General features: G+C 34.2%; 2 protein-coding genes across 2 annotated transcripts in view; one reads left to right on the top strand and one right to left on the bottom strand.

The window, feature by feature from the left end:
* Positions 1-20,512, top strand: part of LOC126976699 (uncharacterized) — a 78,683-nt gene that overhangs the window by 10,498 nt on the left and 47,673 nt on the right. The window lies entirely within an intron of this gene.
* Positions 879-14,092, bottom strand: LOC126976688 (cytochrome P450 6k1-like). Its single transcript, XM_050825187.1, has 8 exons — positions 13,700-14,092; positions 8,201-8,356; positions 6,737-6,921; positions 5,544-5,698; positions 3,643-3,761; positions 2,263-2,368; positions 1,139-1,378; positions 879-1,058 (listed from the first exon to the last, which is right to left on the bottom strand). Exons 1-8 carry the CDS (start codon positions 14,063-14,065, stop codon positions 892-894), a joined length of 1,494 nt encoding a protein of 497 aa, XP_050681144.1. The 5' UTR covers positions 14,066-14,092; the 3' UTR covers positions 879-891.

The raw sequence follows: 20,512 nt of genomic DNA, 5'->3' as shown, positions 1-20,512 counted from the left end.
ATATGAATGAAGGCTTTATTGAATATTGGTTAGTAACCACTATGAGTAATTTTAATCTATACACAACTAAATTAACGAATGAAACTAAAGAAGATGACCTTATGTTGACGCCCTGCCCATTGCAATGCAAAACCGCCTAGGATTCTATAAATGAACTGCCAAAATTGAAGAGAGTGTGAGAGTAACTTGAAGTTAAGTGATCACCGCCGTTCACATTCCCTTGCAACACCAGTGGGATCACAGGAGCGTTGCCAGCCTTGTTGTGTTTACGCATTTTTTTTGAAGATATCCATATCATACCGTTCTGGAAAAACCGTATATAGAAGCTTATTCCACAGCTTTGTTGTACTAACGTGTAATAACGTGCTTTGAAAACCGTACTGTGTAGGAACGCCTCACATCCAGATGGTGGGGATGATATCCTAATTTGTGGCGTGTAGTGCGAAGGTGGAATTCGGCGGAAGGAATCAGGTTACCCAGCTCTTCGGAGCACTCCCCGTGATAAATGCGGTAGAAGGCACACAATGAAGCGACGTCTCTACGCAACGCCAAATGATTTAGCCAATCACAGAACACTGGCTCCCAGATCACTTTGAGACATGAGATGTTAAGCCTCGTTAGAGTTTTAAATTGGAGCACAATACTACTTGTACATAATTTTTTCATGGAAGAAGTTTGGATTTGAATCTGTCATTTTGTGATTGAAGCAAACTGTCAGAGCATTATCTGTCAGAGTATTATTCAGAGCGACAAACGCTTGCTTTCTCGATTTTCTTCGATCTCGATTTCAGGATAATTGTGATCATAATTGGACTAGAATTCAGCTGTCAAACACTCACTAAAATAATACAATAAGATTATCCAAAAAAAAACACATATCGTTTAAATACTTTAATTTTCTGAACGCAACACAAATTTAACAATACCCCCGTTATACGGGGCTAGGGTAATACTATATGGGTGAGACTTCACTTCATATGGCATCCCAGGCAACACTTTATAATTATAAATTATCTGCACCAAAGCTGCACGCATCTGCATGTAAGCGTAACGTTTACCTGAAATTTAAAAAGATTGAAAAATACATCACATTACAATCGAAACTCCAAGAATCTCAAGTTATAGACAGAGAACGCACCAATACAATTCCTCTGTCCATCTCCAAATGCCAAAAAATGTTGATTAGAGTGAACTTTGCCATAAAATCTTTCTGGTCTCCATTCATTTGGCTCAGGATAATATTTCTCATTGTGGTGGATAGCCAAGGTATTTACCAAAACGGGCGTTCCTTTTGTAATGACTAGATCATCATTTAATTTGTAATCTTCAATGCATATTCTATCCAATTCTGCAATTGGAGTGTCTTTGCGCATAGTTTCTATAACGTTACAATAAGTATTTATAAGTTAAATAGTTTCATATATATAGTTAAATATAATTAAAACATTTTCTATTTCTACTAATTTGATACATAAACATGACGATTCTCGAGGCACCCAACCTTCACATAAAGCTCGTGAACTTTCTCAAAGGCCGACAAAGATCTTCCTCTGCTGTTGCGAGAGATTATGGGCAATAATGACCACTTTCTATCAGGTGATACTCGTCTATCTTCAATTCGAAAATATCTTTTTTTTTTTGTTGCTTAATAAGTTCAAACAATTAATATACTGAATCTGTCTTATTAGACGCAATTTAAAGTTTCTCCAAGTTTAAAATTACATTTCTCTATCATGTAATTATGTAATGACAAAGGTAAGATGAAGACAAAAAGTTTTAAATTTGGAATAACTTTACTTCGCGTTTATTAGTAACATAGAATAGGTTTTCAGATACACCTTATTTTAGCCGTAGGTGTAATCTTTTGCCACCTTATTCATTGATTCATAATGTTTTGTTAAACTCCGATACAATGTTTTCATTCCGGAGAGAAAAATGAGATTTTAAGCTACTAAATTACTAATCCTAGAATAAGTTAATACTAACAATATATGGGCAATGCTGCCTGAAATAAATAAATTTATTATATTATTATTAAGCTATTTATCGAGATTGTATCTCCGAACATAGACAACTTACAATACTGTATTGTGTTTCAATAATGTAGAAGCATACTTAATTATATAACTTAAGCGCGAAGCAATGAATGATATAAAAGGGAAAATCGTCAGAAAAGTAAATGATTGCTGAATGTATAATTGATAATACTATTAATAGTTGCTTGAAAATTTGGAAATGTAGGACTAAGCTTTAGCAGCATACCATTTATACATGCCGTCAGATATTTCAGTTCCAATAAAGCAACGTAATCTAAAACTTTCTCTTGTTTCTTGTGCATTGCTGCTTCTATTTCTCTAAACAATTTCTCCTAAAACAGAACAAATTGCTAGTAAATATTACATAACATTTGATTCATTCTATTGGCTTTTGGTGTTATATTATTTGTTATCTTAAATAAGGAAAAAGTAAAGTAGTTACTTAAATCCCACTCAAACATCGGAATATATCGTGATTTATCATCCTAAGGAATGTATATATCACTATGGTATCAATATAGTATTTAACAGTGGGAGGTTGCTTTGCACAGGATGCCGGCTAGATTATGGGTACCACAACTACTCCTATTTCTGCCGTGAAGCAGTAATGTGTAAACATTACTGAGTTTCGGCCTTAAGGGCACCGTAGCTAGTGAAATAACTGGGCAAATGAGACTTAACATCTTATGTCTCAAGGTGACGGGCGCAATTGTAGTGCCGCTCAGAATTATTGGCTTTTTCAAGAATCCTGAGCGGTACTGCATTGTAATGGGTAGGGTGTATCAACTAGTTTTTCCTAAGCCAAGCCAGTTCATCTTATAGGCGATAGGATAAACTGCCTGTGGTATATATAATTATATATATTATCACAAAAAAGAAGAACTATTGAGTTTTTGGATCCCTCTTTCGATATTATACATATATAATATCGGTACACAATTAATATTTTTAAAATCAAACTTTATTTCAACATTAAAATAGGAAAGAACGCAGATTACTAAAAATTTCTGTTTAGTGGTGTTTATAACGTCATATCTCAAAAATCAATGACAACTCGTAATTTATCAACCAGTAGGTACTTCAAGCCATCAAGATGCGGCTGTAGTGAAGTTCTTATTATGTCTTATGTTTATTTAATTTGACCATTATTTTTTGTTTTGTACTTCGTTGTTTAGTGGGATTTTTTATGAAAATAAGGGACGAGACGAGCAGGACGTTTAGTTAATGGTAACTAATACGCCTTGCCCATTACAATGCAGTGCCACTCAGGACTCTTGAAAATCCCAAGTATTCTGAGCGGCACTAAATATGCGCTTGTCACCTTGAGACAAGATGTTAAGTATAATTTGCCCAATAATTTCACTAGCTACGGCGCCCTTCAGACCGAAACACAATAATGTTTATACATTACTGCTTCACGGCAGAAATAGGCACCCTCGTGGTACCCTAGTGGTAATCTAGACGGTAATCTGTGCAAAGGAGCCTCTCACTGGTTCCAAATTAAAGCTCCAAATTAATTTTTTTTCTTATTACTTCTGCAACTAAACGTTTGTCCTCCTATTCCATAAAAAAAAACTATAAAATATTTTTTGATTTCTTAATATACCTGAACATCTGGATGATGTGACAGTTCATGCAAACAATAACTAAGTACAGTCGATGACGTATCTACCGCACCCAAGATGAAAACAGCTGCTTGTGCTATCATCAGATCATCTGCAAATTCTAATTTAAAAAAAATGAATAATTTAACGATACCAACCAACTACCATACATATTTGATTAATTTAATATTAATAATTTCTTATTATATAATTAATTAATTAATTATTATTCTCTTTATTACAATTTCATCTTATTTTCTACATTTATATATATAATATATTTATAAAAAACAATATTACAAATATAAATATAGAAAATAGAGTCCCGCCGGCGTTGGTTCACAATAATTCCGGCGGTAGTTAGGGCGACAGACTGAGGAACTTCCGCACGATGATGCTGCGAACGAACGACGAACAGCTGCTTTCTGTAACTGACCCTTTATCCAGTTATTAATTAATTATTATTATTATTAGCGCGTTTACAGATCGTGCATGGTCTCAAGCCTCTTTACCGATACGGTTTGATGGTTTGGGTACTCGCAAAGTTTCGGGCGTTGCCTTACTAGCTTTTCTATCTTCAGTTCATAGTGCGCAGCCTTTGGTTACTAGAATTGTAAATCATGTACCAGGTAACTCAGAGATCGCATATTTGAACGAAGCTAACAATGCTTGGCTAAATATTGCAAATATTCTATATTTTCCAGACGATTTAAAGTGTCAAAAAGCATGGGACGCACTTCTTTGTAAGTCAGCCTTTGATGATCTTTTGATCTCATCTACTGACATAACAGAGCGTGCTCGTCTTTTGGCCGTGACACAAAATGAGTCGGGCTTTTGCCTTCTGCGCCGATTGGAACGCTACTTGACAAATTGACACTGTCAATATGCGTATCACTCCGGCTAGGTATAAAATTGAATGAACCACATTAATGTAGATGTGGCGTTCAGGTAGATGCTCTTGGGCACCACGGGTTATTCTAACTAAAATCGGCAGGCCGTATCAGTCGTCACGCCAGCATTAATGAAGTCATCCGCAGGGCATTTGCCGCTCTTAATATACCAGCTGTTTTAGAGCCAAATGGTATTATCCGCCGCGATGGCAAGCGTCCTGATGGAATGACGCTAGTGGCTTGGGCACGGGGAAGGGCGCTGGTGTGGGACGCGACTTGCGTCGACACTCTGGCTCCTTTTCATGTCCAAGTTACTTCAGTTGGCGCTGGGGCTGCTGCTTCGACTGCCGAAGCCGGCAAGCGTCGCAAATATGTGTATTGGTCTCAGTGAGTCATATATCTTTGTGCTCTTTGGTGTCGAGACACTTGGCATGTGGGGCCCAGAGGCGCGAAGAATGTTCAAAATACTATCTTCGCGCCTCAATAAGGAAACTGGAAACCCAAGCGCTGGCAGCTATCTCGGTCAACGGATTATTCTAGCTATCCAACGCAGAAATGCTGCCAGTATTTTAGGTACGCTAACACGTAATGATATTTTTAATTTTATGTGGTCATAGTATTGTAAATATAGTTATCAGATTTGTTTTGTTTTGTTTGAATAAATTTATACTATTTCTTATTAACAAATTATCTACATATAAATATCAAAATACTTGTACATACTTAAATTCATTCGAGTTTTACGTTGTACAAAAGGTCGTACCGGAATACATACAATTATGGCCGTTAATAATGTCCAAAATAGTGTAATTTGTCATTAAAATTAATAATGCTATTGTAGAACCAAAGCAATTGTCTTATTATTTCTGCTATAACATCATTTCGATCAGTAAAATTTATAAATGTATGAAATGCTAAAACTATGAGTATGTATGAGAATATTATTAATTGGAAATCCAATTCTTAAATAATATTTTCAATCTACGAATTAAATAAATTGGAGTTGAACATACCTGGATTTGATTCATCATTGTACTTTCCTCTCAATTGAAGTAAAATATTGACCAAATCCTTGCTATCCTTAAAGCCTCTTCTTCTTCTCTCGTCTACTACATTCCAAAACATCTTCTTTATATATTGAGAACCTTGTTCGGAGAATACTTTTAATCTGAAAGAATTGATGTTTTAACGCAATTTTTGGGCTCACTTATAAATCGACGAATATTTTAAATATTCTCAATAAGAAATGTCATATTTAAAAAATATATTGATGATAAAAAATCGTGCAAGCCGCTCTTGGGTAGCTCTCATAAGCTCCCGTGTATTAGAAGAGTACACGGAACGCGTTTCTATGCTCCTATGCTACAGTGGACATAGCAAGACTGCCTGTCAAAAGTTGCCAATATCTACGTATCCCTAGACAAAAACACCGGAGAGAATTTTTTGCCATAAAACAAAACGCAACGCTTTCAAGACAAAATATATTAAAATTTATTTGAATTCAGCTGGCGGCGGCCATTTTTGTTTAGCATTAAGGGAACATTATTATGTGAAATTTAAAAAAAAAAAAAATTAAGAAATCATAAGATCATATTATAACGAGTCCACTATACAAAGTATCATACAACAATAATTCAATTGAGTATTTTAATTTTGACGCGTTTAGCAAAATAGTCACAATTTCTCGTACAACTCTGAAAGTGCGGCGATATCACAGCACGAATCTATCACAAATCACGTTTTTTGTTTGCAATAACCAAGCTTGTTTATCTTGCAATCCGTAACATAAACCGCATAATGATAGCTCGGCTAATGTAAACACAAGTGCCTATATCGTCTCAAGTGGCCGCTTCGGGTTTGGCGCCAAAACAGCTGTGCAGGTATCGACTGCGGACGCGCACGACGTGTAAGCATAGCAGACATAGGACATTTACACAGACAGAAATTTTGACAATACAATTCTTAATAGTGAATTTGTATTTGTATAATTTATTTTCAATGTAAAAATACAAAGTAATGAATAAAATCAAACTATTTAGTTTATTAGTAAATCATTCGAGCCAAAAAGCATTCTCTTATTTTTTCTTGCGTGACGTTTTCGTCGGTCAAATTCCATTTCTACCTGTGGTAAAGTCCTTGTTTCGAAGAACTAAAGATTTTCACTTTTAGCAAGATATTATTGCATTACGCTGTGATTATGAGATACCTGAAAAGGGAAGCAATGCCTGGTAGAAAGAAGATCAAGAAGAATTCTAATCCTCTCCAAAAATTCCAGGTTACTATATGCTGGGTCAGCTGCCACATTGGAGAGTCTTCACCGTTCAGAGCGCTTTCTCTGATTCCAAACACTGTGAATGCTATATTATCTGATATGTACATTGCGAATAGCTCCTGAAATTGAGTTTCAACTAGTAACCATATACGAACATGAAAACATTTATTCTGATGATATTCATTTTAACTGTTGCCCCTCAATATATTCTTGAAAATGTTATGTATGTGTGTATATATATATATGTATGTATGTATGTGTTATTTATAATCGGTTATAAAATGCTCACAGAATACCTTTATTTATTTACGGTGTATGTGGATGATGCAGCTACTGTACTCAATAACATTTGTATTAATTTACATTTACTTTTTTGACTTACTCGTGTAAGACATTGACTATTTACGTTTGAGTATGTTTGTTGCATCATTTTACATATTATATTGTAATTGAAATGATTTGTAAGCCCTTTACGAAGTAGCGGTAGATTCAATAAGAGAAATATTTTTTTGACATTCATAAGTGTCATTTCCGTGAACTACATGAATAAAGTTATTTTGATTTTATACATAGGCACATAAGGGAATTTTCTAGAAACTGCCATAATGTTAACACCAGGAACAAACATAAACATATTATGCCTACTACTCGGCTAATTCGAGTTAGTTTGTCTTTTGAATGTTACATTTGTTTTAAAATTTTATTTGTGTATTAATATAACATAACTTTTGCATTGGGCTATGTTAGCATACTTTTAGATGTCGGATGATATTTCTTTATATATTAAAAGATTATTTCGTTTTTAAGGTCATCCGCTAAGCTTACACTAAGCTAATTATTGCTTAAGTCAAGTCTGAGGCAAAATCTAAGTAAACTCTATAGATTTCAACCTTAATGTTGAGAACCACCACCAAACGACACGCCAGAAACTAATCTAGATGTGTGGTGTTACCCCACAAAAAACTTTTTTGTACGGGCAACCATAATGAGCTTTCTTGGGCAGTATTACCAGGTCGATACAATGCTTAAAATATTTGCGGGGCCACTTAAAAGGGCCCAACGATGCTATAAGCCCAGTCCTATTGCTGCAAAAAAATTCGGACCGCGCCTGAGGTCTATTACAAAAATTACTGCAAAATGGTACTCTGGTAAATTTTTCTGTTTATTTAAAAAAAAATAAGAACATGTTGTAATTATGGATAGCTATAGAGAATATAATAGATACAGGGCGTATCAATTAGCATGAGCTGAACGTCCTGCTCGTCTCGTCCCTTATTTTCATAAAAAAAAGTTATCGTCTAAATTGTGTATGTATACCAACGAAAGTTACAATACTTTGTTCCAAAATTATTTCGTTAATGATATCAATTAATTAAAAATAAAATTGTAATTTATTACTCTTGTGTTCACAGCCTTATTGCCTTCAATGTGATCCCTTTGTATTTTCATGACCAGTTCCGTAGCGCTCAAGTTACACCATTCAGTAATAGATCTGAGCTTTGAAGATGTGAATATTGGTGTTAATTCATTCCTCATGTCCCTCCAAAGCTGACCCTGAAAGTATTTTTTTTTTATGAAATAACGATTATTTTATAGCTGTAACTATTAGAACAAATAATCTTAATCAAAATACGATTTTGTACTATGTATACTAACTACAACGTATAAACTTGTAAGTAATAAAATCTGGTTAGTTTTGATAACAGTACAAAGACAAATTAGTGTAAATGTTTCCTCCCGTCAAAATGAGTGAACCTCATGTAGACATATTTTATAGAATTTTTACAAAAAATAAAAAATGTAACTTGAGCCGCGAAAATAATTTGAGACATTTAAGGACCTAATGCAGTATCAATAAGAGTGACACAAAAGACTCTATCCAGACGTATAAATCATCTAAGGGCGTAATTTTTAAAAGGTTTAGCAAGATCGGCATATCAGTTGTTACGAAATAGCTAAAGAACTGGCAGTTGACCAAAAACAGTATTGTCTGATTGAGATATTGATAATTGATGATGAAAAATGGATCTGGAATAACAAAAACGTCCGATAAAGATAGGCCAGGCTTCAGATTAGGTAAAACCCATGCTATGTATATGGTGGGATTAGAAGTGCATTAATAATTATAAGCTTTTACCGCCTGGTAGAACCATCGGTTTGGATCTGTACTGACAACAACTGATGAGATTAAAGCAAGAATTGGTAAAGGAATTGATAAATAGAAAGGGCGTGGTATTTTATCAAGATGATGTTAGACTACACACATCTTTTGCTACCAAAAAATTAAGACAGTTTGGCTGGGAGGTGTTAAATAGTATAGTAGATTATGTAGAGGATAATGATGCGTGGTCTTTGTGCAGGCCAATTAAAATTTTATAATATTATATCAATAAAGCTTAGTTTTTATATGATTTAAAAGATGGGCTGGGAGTTTCTTTTCAGTTCTTTTCTCCATGTCAAAGTCCCTTTACGAACTAAAGTAGCTTAATGACGTTTACCAATTGTTGTTGCAATATGTTATGATATTATCAGTCCCTATGTTTAATAAATATATTTCTAAAATGGAATAGCCATTCTATTCTATGGCATCCGCCATGCAGTCCTGACCTTGCCAGTTTTCTATCCTGTTTCAGTTTTTTTTACAACTCTTTCGGCAACATCAAGAGGGGACTGCCAAACGAGTTTTGATTAAAGTCCTAAAATTTCTACAGCAACGGGATAGTATCATTAACAACAATATGGCTAATAGTAAATTGAACAAAATGGCACAAACTGTAATTTAATATTAATTAAAATTGGAAAAAAAGTCTTGAGTTTTCATATTGACCAACCTAATATTTCAAGCAATATTTTTTTTAAGTAATTACATAGTATTCCACAATGAAACCTGCTGTTGTTTGATTTGTTTTAATCATCCAACTGGTTGAAACACAGTATTAGGAAGTCCACATACAATATCGTTGTACGTTATAATAATAGTAAAAAATATATTTCATTTTCAAACTAATCTCAAAAAAAAGCAGATTCTCAAATCAACTATATATATTTATTATATGCAAGTTTAAAAAAAGAAAAAGAAGTGATTAATCATAAGAAAAAAATTCAAAAATAGTATCGAGTGCGGTAAATAGGTACATCAATTCGCATACACTGTAAATAATTAAAGGCATTATGTAAAATATTTACTCTCTAGTCAATAGGGCTACTGGAAACCAGTTGGCAGCTATTTTGGTCAACAGAGCAACCTAGCTATCCAACGCGGAAATGCTACCGTTAGTCTTGGTACATGGGGCACACTAAAAGTTTTGCACTTCTAGCTAATCGGAACTATTTGAATTTCGAATGTTATATTTTTGCAACCTTCTTAACGGAAATTTTGTTGTTGTTGGCTCCCTCATGAATTGACAGCGGAGCAGAAGCGGGCTCGCGTGGAATGGTGCTCACAGATGCTAATAAAGTACCACCACAGATATTCTAATGCTGTTATAACTACTCGTTCGCGCAATTTGTAGTTTACTCGTTTCCAAATGTTTATATGTCTCCGTTTTTCTTTTTCGTATAATTTAAAAATATAAAATAAACAACTTTTTCCAAATAAACATTTCCCACTCGAATAAATTATAAAGTATTTCGTAGAGATGTGGGTTATCTCTGCATCTTTACCGTATTTATCACGTGCAGTGCTAAGAGCCGAATTCCATCACCGTAAATTACGTCAAACTTCAAAATGTTGCAGAGAAATAAACTAAAATAAACTATAAGATGGGTGAAGCTAGTCTCTTATTCGGATCCTTTACTAAAACAGTTCATTGTATCCTAATGCTAAATATAATATATAAAATCAATGCATATAATTGTAATGCTTACAAAGTTTCATTCTCACACTCCTCATTTAGTTTTTTTATCTAATTTTTTTTGTAGAAGGCTAGAACCTTGAATCTATTGATCATAAGCATTGCTCACAAGTCTTAACGGCTGTCAGGGTCATATCGTCAGTCAGTCTTATAATCTACAAATAAATTGTAAATTGTAAACCTGTTTTCGCAATTATTGAATCATTCGCAAGCATCAATAACAATTACAGCTACAATTTTTTTTGCATTATTATGTTTTACTTTTGGTATTGAATTAGTATGTCTTTTGTTGAACGATGTTATAATATTAAGCTTTTAGAATATTCCAGAAAATGTATGCTATTCGTGCTATTTAGAACCTAGGTCCTAAAGAATCATTGAGAATAAAATTTCAAGAAATTAACATCTTGACTGTTGCTTCTCAATATATTCTTGACAATGTTATACATGTACATAGGCACATAAGTGAATTTGCTAGAAACTGTCATAACCATAATATTAACACCGGGAACACACATAAAATTATAATGCCAAAGTCGGCTAAGTCGAATTAGTTTTTGTGGAGCGATGTTTATGCTTTTACAACAAGATCTCAGAAAATGTTTAAAACAAATGTAATACGAAATTCTACAGAATTGTTAAATACGTTTATGTTTTAAAGGTTACTATCACGTTTTGCATAACATAACGACTCTTATGAGGCCACAGATTGGCAATGGAGCGATCTCCCACAGCCTATTAAATTAGCAAGCGTAACAAAAAATTATTTAAAAAAGAAGACCGCGTCGAGTTTCTTGCGCCTGCTATTTTTAGGTATGTGGCATATATTTTCGTAGTTTTTTTTAATTCAATAAGTGATTTAAAATTCTATATTGAATTTAGATTTATTATGAACTTAAATGATTAGATTATCAACCGACTTCAAAAATGGATGAGGTCGTAAATTCAATTGTTTTATTATGTTTGTCAGCTCATATCTCCACCGCATAGGTGTTTTTGTAAAAAAATTCAGATATGATCATGGAATCTTTGAGAAATTGCGAGAACTCCTCACAATTAAAGAGTCTTCTTGGTTTTTTTCAACCACAAACAATAATTTGTAAGCAGAAAGCATACCTTGATGAAGTGTACCTGATGATGAACATTACAAATGACTAGCAGACCTGTAAAGGTAAATATTTCACTCGAGATAATTAAGCAACTATATTTCAAATTCAAAATCCTGACGGAAGCCGGAAGGTGGGCATCGGAACACTTTCAAGGAATTTTGTATCCTGGATTCTATTTTCCATGTTTGGGCTTGGAATTTTCCGAAGAGCTGTTTGACCTGATTCCTGCCGCCGAATTCTGCCTTCGCACGACACGCTACAAATTAGGATATCATCCCCACCATCTGCTTCAGAAGCTTTCTTCCACGTACTACAATGTTTTGGAATGAGCTTCCTTGTGCGGTGTTTCCGGGACGATAGGACATGGGAATTTTCAAAAAAAGCGCGTACACCTTACTTAAAGGCCGCAACGCTCCTGTGATTCCTCTGGTGTTGCTAAACAGAATGTGGGCGGCGGTGATCACTTAACCCCGAGTGACTCGTACGCTCGTTTGTCCTCCTTTTCCATAAAAAAATACAATACAATCTTAATATACCTGGCAGTGTTCAACAACTTCTTACAAACTATTTTGTTATGTATATTACAGACGTAATAAAATACTCTAATTTATTGAAAACAGTGGCCATGAGCCCTACTTTTTCCGAACATTTGATAGTATCAGTAATTGAAAATAAATATTTACAGTGACGATTCAAAAGCGCTTAGATTAGGACTAATTCAATACAGTATTAGAATTTAATAGACTTTCCCCCTTATTCATAATAGTCTGCTAACTTAAAGCATTGCTAATTCGCACTCTGTCTTCTTCTATTGACCTAACTCAGAATGAGAAAAAACACTCCTTAGAGGCTGTTTAAAGTAAGCGGACCATTATGAATAAGGGGGTTTGTCGAGGGTTACTCGTGTCAGTCATGAAGATGGCGTATTTTCGCTTCACATAAATTGTAATTTATTTATAAATATTGATCTAAAAGGGTTTTGTTTCTAGTTCTTATTAAGAGGATTTAGGCTAAACAAAAATAAAATTTCGTTTCATTTCAGCGCGTGGCACTGAGCAATTAAGCAGTTAGTTATATTGTGAATAAATTTATTACTTTTTGTTGTTTATTTTTGAAGTAAACCTTCTTTAGGTGTACTTGGGGGTAGCACAGAAAAATGTCAATTGAAACAATTTTTAACCATTATAATTTAATGGTTTAAATAATAATTGTTTCAAATTGCTCAGTAATATTTTCTGAAAATCTCCAAGTGTATTTGTTAATTAATGACTACTTTGTAATAAATAAAAGTTCTCAGCCTGACGTTTGCGACATTCGTTAATTTTTCTTCGTCCATCGGACAGGCAAAAGGTCCGAGCTCATACAGCCATATTCGTTAATATTCAATAACAATTCAATTATTTATTAATAACACGGCTTTAATTAATGTAGATATATATTTAATGGTATCAATTAAATCTTCTTGTCTTTCAACTTTTTAAGAATATTTGTTATATACTGAATGTCCTAGAATAGGTGGGACAAACAAGGGCAAACGAAAGTAAAATTTCCTTTGCAATGACGTAAATCTTATTCCAAAATAATTCAGAAAAGAGCTGACTCGACATAAAAACTTATAATAGAGTCACATTCAGAAAATTTTGTCACCGCGAAAAAATATAGTAAATTTAAAAATCCTGCTTCAGTGTTTTGAAAAAAAAATCTCATGTACTTCATTTTTATTTAAAGTTTTAAAATGGAAGAATTTTCGTTTATTGTCCAATAGAATCCTCTTAAAGCTAAACCTTTTCCATAGTAGTTGTAAATTGTAATAAAATGTATTTTGACATTTTTGAGCTAAATGAAAACAAATATTTTGAATCAATTACTGATTTAAATTTATGACAACTATTAAAAAATACTTCAACAAGCCATATTAATTAAAAATTACTTACCTTCAATGTGAATAAGTTGTAAGCGCCTATTGGGTCGGAATAACCACTATATAAATGCCTGTCCCGAAAGTAGTGATAATCCTGCACCAAAATCTGCTGAGCTAACTCCGGTGACTGTATCACTAAAGTGGGTTTCCATCCCATAAATATACCGACGTAATCACATTTGTACTTTATACTTAGCTCGTGGAAGAATTCGGGAAAACTCTTCCGCATTAGAAAGCCCAAATTTCCAAAAGGGAACCATGGTCTTTCATAGACAACTCCTTGAGTTCTCCAAAAGGAATATTGTCTCTGGATGAAATAGTACAATGTCAATAACAAAATCACTACGATACAACATAAAATGGACTGCAACGTCAACATGTTTGCGAGTTCAAAATCACATCTTGTGTAAACTGGTCAGGCAAGTATCTGACGTATATATAACCTGAATATAAGGTTAAGGGGCGTCCATAAATTACGTGAGATGTTTAAGGGGGGGAGGGGGTCGAGGCAAATCTCATCTAATCTTACGTTGGAGAGAGAGAGAGATGGGGGGGGGGCTCGGCAAATATCACGCTATTTTTTTCTGATTGAAACAAAAAGAAATTATATTATTTTCATCATGTTGGTTCCAATAGTCTCTCTTGAGACCGCGCATGATGCTCCATGGACTGAATTAGAGTAGATATTCTTTTTTTAATCACAGCAGTTACGATTTGTATTGTTAAATTTTTATTACACATTAAACTCTCAGCAATATTGATTACTAGTCTTAACTAGTCGTAAATATGTAAAAGCACGAAGCAATGTTTTTTTCTTTTTACAATAACAATCCAACGCGTTTACGTAAGAAACACACACTCAAAAATCTCACGTGAGATTGGGGGATGGGGCAGGGGGTTGAATTAAATCTCACAACATCTCACCAGGGAGGGAGGGAGATACAGAAAATTCAAAAAACACCTCACGTAATTTATGGACGCCCCCTTAATTTATTAATATTTATTTATTACTAGCTAATACCCGCAACATCGTCCGTACACAACACATGAATAAGAACTTATAAAGATCTTTATTTCGTAAAACTATATTAACTTTATATTAAACTAGCTGGTACCCCGCGACGTCGTTCGCGTACATATTTTTACATCTTTGGTTACATTATTGGACTATGAGTAGGGATCCCTAATTTTTTTGAAAATGTAATGTACCCTATATCAGCCGGGGATAATGTAGCTTCCCAATAGTGAAAGAATTATTCAAATTGGTTCAGTAGTTGCGGAGCCTATTCAATACAAACAAACAAACAATCAAATCTTTCCTCTGTATAATATTATAGTATAGATGAAGACATCGCCATACTTTATCAATTTACATAAAAATAATTTGATAGATTGTCAACAACTGTAAGTAATCCACCAACTATAGTTACCTAAAATTAAGTTTATTTTTTACCTCCTGAGAATGTTAGAAAGATATAAAAATTCTGATTAGTTACCTATTCATTTTTAAATTATTATTTTTATTTGATTTCTGAACGACGGGGGACACATCAAAGGAAAATCAATCGTTGTTTTTATTCACCTTTTAAACCTTCCCTGGACTTCCACAATTAATTTAAGACCAAAATTTGCCAAATCGGGCCAGCCATTCTCGAGTTTTAGCGACACTAACGAACAGCAATTCATTTTTTTTATATATATATATATATATAGTATTGTAGACGCAAACGTGAGATTACCTAACAGTCAAGGCAATAGATTAGAATAAATACTATTTCACTTAAATGATTGCAGTTATAATTGAAATGTTTAAAGTTTAAACTAATCCTTACTATCCGGATACATTATTTTTAGACCTGTTGTCGATGACGTCACATCGTCGCTTTGTTACGGTGTGCAAAACAAGCATCACTAGGATATTATTCTTAATTATTACATAATATATTATTATAAGCAACTATATATTTTTTCAGTATTACAGATTGATGTAAAGTTGTTGTGTTGTGATGCTGATTATTAATTAATTAATTAATTTCGTTTATTTCAAACATTACATATACATTTTTAGTGGTTGAGACTTGCCAGTAAGTGGTCTTAGGACACTTGTATTGGGAATATCTCGCAACTTCCTTAGCAAATACATATTATTTATTAGATAGAAATAAACAGAAATGATTTAAAACCCAATTTTACAATTATCGCACAGTGAAAACAAGTCTGAAAACAGTGTGTGTGTGTGTGTGTGTGAGTTTGTGTGTGCATGTGGGTTTGATTTTGGAGTCATTAATTATTATTATTTTAATGATGAAAAATCAATTAAAGAATCTGGGTTAAGTAAGAATGGTATTTATTTTTCTCGCAGTACTATTAAAGCGACAGAGAAACGACAGAACTATTAACAACAAAAGTCAAACGTAACAATGAAAACATCAAAAACAAAGCAGTGATAGAAAGAAAATTCAGGACACAACGGTAATGGACACACACCTAACGGTATTTTTTTTTTTTCGAGAGGAGTAAAATACAGTTACGTATTTACGCCCCGGAACGGGGCGTAATATGTCGGACTCGAGTGTCTCCCATACCGGCTAAAAACCTCCTCTATGCTGTTGGCCCTGAAGGCTTTTACAGCGACATAGGACGTGGGTCGTGGAGGCCGCAAAGACTACGCAACAACAGTCGCGGGGCGTCTCCTATGGAGACTCGAACCTCGGACCGGCTGTGTGCTTGTGGGAAGGAGGCCCTTACGGTAATAAAACTGCAAACGGTACTGACGCAACAGGATGAGTGCGAGGGGGTCAAAGAGGCACGGGAGGGGTCTTCACGTTCCAGCGAGGTCCAGAGATACCTTACGTGACCGTGTAGTACTCATAAGATAATATTATATATATAACTTACACCAATGGGAGAATCTTTGCACTGGTACCACTACTGCGCCTTTTTCTGAAAGTAGTTGTGGGAGGCTCCTTTGCTCAGGATGCCAGCTAGATTATGGGTACCACAACGGCGATTATTTCTGCCGTGAAGCAGTATTGTGGAAGCATTATTGTGTCTTGGTCTGAAGGGGGCTGTAGCTAGTGAAATGACTGGGCAAATAAGACTTAACATCTTATGTCTCAAGGTGACGAGCATCAATCCTGAGCGGTACTTTATTGTAATGCAGGGCGTATCAATTACCATCAGCTGAATGTACTGCTCGTCTCATCCCTTATTGTCATAAAAAAAATGTCGTGGTGATTTGAAGGACGTCCCAACTAAAGTTATAACTGCATAAATATTTCACCATGTGTTAGGAAAAAGTAAAAGAACATACAAGAAACTCAACGGCCACTCTTTTCAATCAATGTGTATTCTACTATACCTATAATATACATAACAAATTAGTTTATAAGGTGCTAGGTTATATTGGATATATATGAATAATGTTCAGAGTTAAAAAGCCTTATAAATATCAAATATTTCGTAGAGAGTAAACCTTACTACTTACTATAAGTGAATATCTGTAATTATCTCTAAGCTGTTTATTGTATTTTTATTTACATAGCCTAGGATTTTGTGTAAATAGCTGTTGATATTCCTAGATATAAATAAATAAAGTTGTAAGTTTGGATATTTGTTAATCTTTCACGGCAAAACGGCTGAACCAATTAAACTGTAAATTGAAGAAATGATGGCTTATACTTTGGATTAGGACATAGGCTACATTTTATTATTTTGAAGCCAACCTTTATATAATATTAAAACATATTATATATAGGTCGGCTACAACAACATATTATAGCCTACATATAATCACGCGAACGATGTCGCTGACAGTAATTAGTAAAAAATAAACATTAAATAAATTTAAGTGAGCTTGACAAACCAAGCTATAGCATGCACAAGATAACCACAGTTGTTGGTATACTTAGTTGAATATTGTATTTAGGATTATAACATTATAACATTTAAATTATAAGTAAAAACACCATGTTACCTTATCATAGAAATAAAGATAATTTGATTTGATTTAAATAAGTTTATACCTAAGAATTTAGATGATCTATACATTTAGATAAACTGTGACAGCTGTAAAAACGTCGAAAAAATTTAGATTGATAGTAAGTCTGTATTTTGAGCATTGCAGGCACGCTTTCACATATGTGACATACAAATCGTGAGTGTAAGACGTAGCTTGTCACGCACACTAAAGTAATAAACCTGGCATGTTTTCATCGGATGTCTACAAGCAAGAGGCTCTATCTAGACGTAAAAATGTTCTAAGGATTATACTATATAGAATTATTAGGTGTGATTTATGAGCTCAATTACACTGTCCTGTAAAGTAAGTTTTGTGCTTATTTGTGATGGTTTCGTTTTAACAACTCAATAGATTATCATCAAACTTTGTACAAATGCATTCAGATCAATGTACTGACATATAATGAAGACATACAGCAGGTAGGCATCGTAGGGCAAATATTGCTGAACAAATCTTTGCTACGAAGATTTAAATAGGCGTTAATGTAGTTTAATTTGATATTTTAAAAGTGATATATCTCACTTCTGGGATTAATTATGCAAATCAAATTTGTAACCAATATTAATAAGCGATTTGGGACTCTAACCCACGACCTATCGGGTTCCATCCGAGCGTTCTTAGCGAGCTGTGGAATGAACTTCCTTGTGCGGTGTTTCCGGGACGATACGACATGGGCATTTTGGACGATACACATTCAAAAAAAGCGCGTACACCTTCCTTCAAGGCTGGCAACGCACCTGTGATTCCTCTGGCGTTGCAAGAGAATGTGGGTGGCGATGACCACTTAACAACAGGTGACCCGTACTGAGCCGACTGTTAGGGTGACACATGGTTCATAAATCTTGGTATGTCTTGTTCAACTCTCAGGTTGTAGCTCCGCCTTCAGAATCTACTTCACAGTTGTTAACCTGCTCAGCCCCAATAATTGCATTTTGCGAAATTGACCTGAGATGTCCTCTTTAAATCTAAACAATTTGTTATTGTTAGTTGAAGAAGTAGAATGTGGTATAGAAAGCTTAAGATCACGTTACATTATATACACAGTACATTTTCAATTATTATTAAACAAACTTTTACTGTATAATGTATACTGAATTATAACAGTATCCCAAACTAATATGATTATTAGTTTTACCTAGGTAACACGGAAAATGTTTGGAAAATGAAAAACGGCTTAATGTAGAAAGTTGCCAATACTTTTATTGTTTTTCGAAATAATCTCCATACCTCTCTACATATTGTCGCATTCGATGGAACCACTGAGAAAAGCAGAGGGAGAGTCTCTTGTATGGCATTTTCGTACGCTTTCACCGCATCTTCAGGGTTCGTAAAGCGAATACCTCGAATTTTATCTTTAGTTCTTGGGAATAAATAAAAGTCGCAGGGCGCCAGGTCAGGACTGTATGGTGGATGACTCATTATCTCGACACCTGCCGTAGTCAAATATTCAACAGTCCGTTTTGCGGAGTGCGCTGAAGCATTGTCGTGGTGAAGGAGGATCCTGCTTCGAGGGCGCTGCTGTCGAATTTATTCCAAGACAACAGGCAAACAGCGATTGATACTCTTATCTTCAGTAGTCGCTGTTAAAGGACGTCCCTAATGCGGATCATCATTGAGATTGCTACGTCCACGCTTAAACTCTTTAAACTAATTGTAAATATTGGCATGGGATGAGGCTTCATAAAGAAATGCTAATCGCAGCCTATCACAGCTTTGTTGTTGAGTAAGCCCACAACGAACGTAATAATAAATCATTGACCGAAAATTTTCTCGCGTTAGGTTCATTTTCACGTGTAACAAGAGTTTTAGATTTGCCGCAAATTTACAAAAACAAATGACATAGATCAGGGTTACAAAAGGTTCTAAAATTGAAATTCAAAAAAAGTTTTCATTAGCAATGTTTCTAACTGGCCAGTTCTAAGCAGTTTCAGTGTTACCCACGTATTGATATAAATGGAAATCAATGAATGATTTATGCAAAAGGCGACTTGCAAACTTATTTGGTATGAGAGACGGAACGTATTTTTAGATGCCTGACAGCTATGGGTGACAGAAGACAGTATATTACACGGGAATTTTAAACGTCGAACAAAATCTATTGTTTTGACGCAAGGAATTGTTGATCTCCTTGTCGTTCGGCTTATAGTCTGAGTTTTTCCTAAGTCTTTTTTTATGCGATATTTCAGTGATTTAGTCACAAGAAATAAGATAAAACTGTAATATTTAGTTGTTTCTCTTAAAGTCTTATATCATGATTTATTTTCGCGAGTTAACCGAAGACCTTCTTTGAAATCTTCTTTTCTTTTTTTTTATTTGAAGTTGTAACTTTAGTAACTTTTTTACATTCATTTGATTTGATTTTGTTTTGGTTTACATACACACTTCTAAAATAAAATACATACACACATACGCTTTATAGAAATTTTCATTAATAATATTGTATCTGATAATCAATCAATGCTCCTAAAACCATACAATATGGTGATATAGGTGTTAAACAAAAGTAATCCTAATCAACCTAAAAGAAACCGCTATAAGTATTTTATTATTAATATGTGCAGTAAAATAACAACTTAATTGTAATAAAATACTCCGCAATTATACGAATAATAAAGAATTACTTTATAAGGCCTGCCGACGGACGGCTTAACACGACATTCTCGTGTTCAAACTAATTACAAACATTTAATTATACATTTTGAATGTTATATAACATTACAGATAATAATGGTTACATAATTGTTACGTGACGCGTGAAGTTCGTGCATTATTTAATTTTGGATAGGTGTCAACTTGTTTACCTAA

This window comes from Leptidea sinapis, chromosome 42 (assembly GCF_905404315.1).
Source record: "Leptidea sinapis chromosome 42, ilLepSina1.1, whole genome shotgun sequence".
Lineage (NCBI taxonomy): Eukaryota > Metazoa > Arthropoda > Insecta > Lepidoptera > Pieridae > Leptidea > Leptidea sinapis.
Note: the sequence above shows the minus strand (reverse complement) of the source record. Positions and strands in the feature narration are given on the sequence as shown.

Excerpts from the sequence above, each read along its gene's own strand:
- LOC126976688 (XM_050825187.1), bottom strand. The coding sequence starts at position 14,065 with ATGTTGACGTTGCAGTCCATTTTATGTTGTATCGTAGTGATTTTGTTA. Across the intron at positions 6,922-8,200 it reads ATAAGGCTGTGAACACAAGA|GAGCTATTCGCAATGTACAT; the intron begins GTAATAAATTAC and ends ACTCAATTTCAG. Across the intron at positions 5,699-6,736 it reads GGCATTGCTTCCCTTTTCAG|ATTAAAAGTATTCTCCGAAC; the intron begins GTATCTCATAAT and ends CAATTCTTTCAG.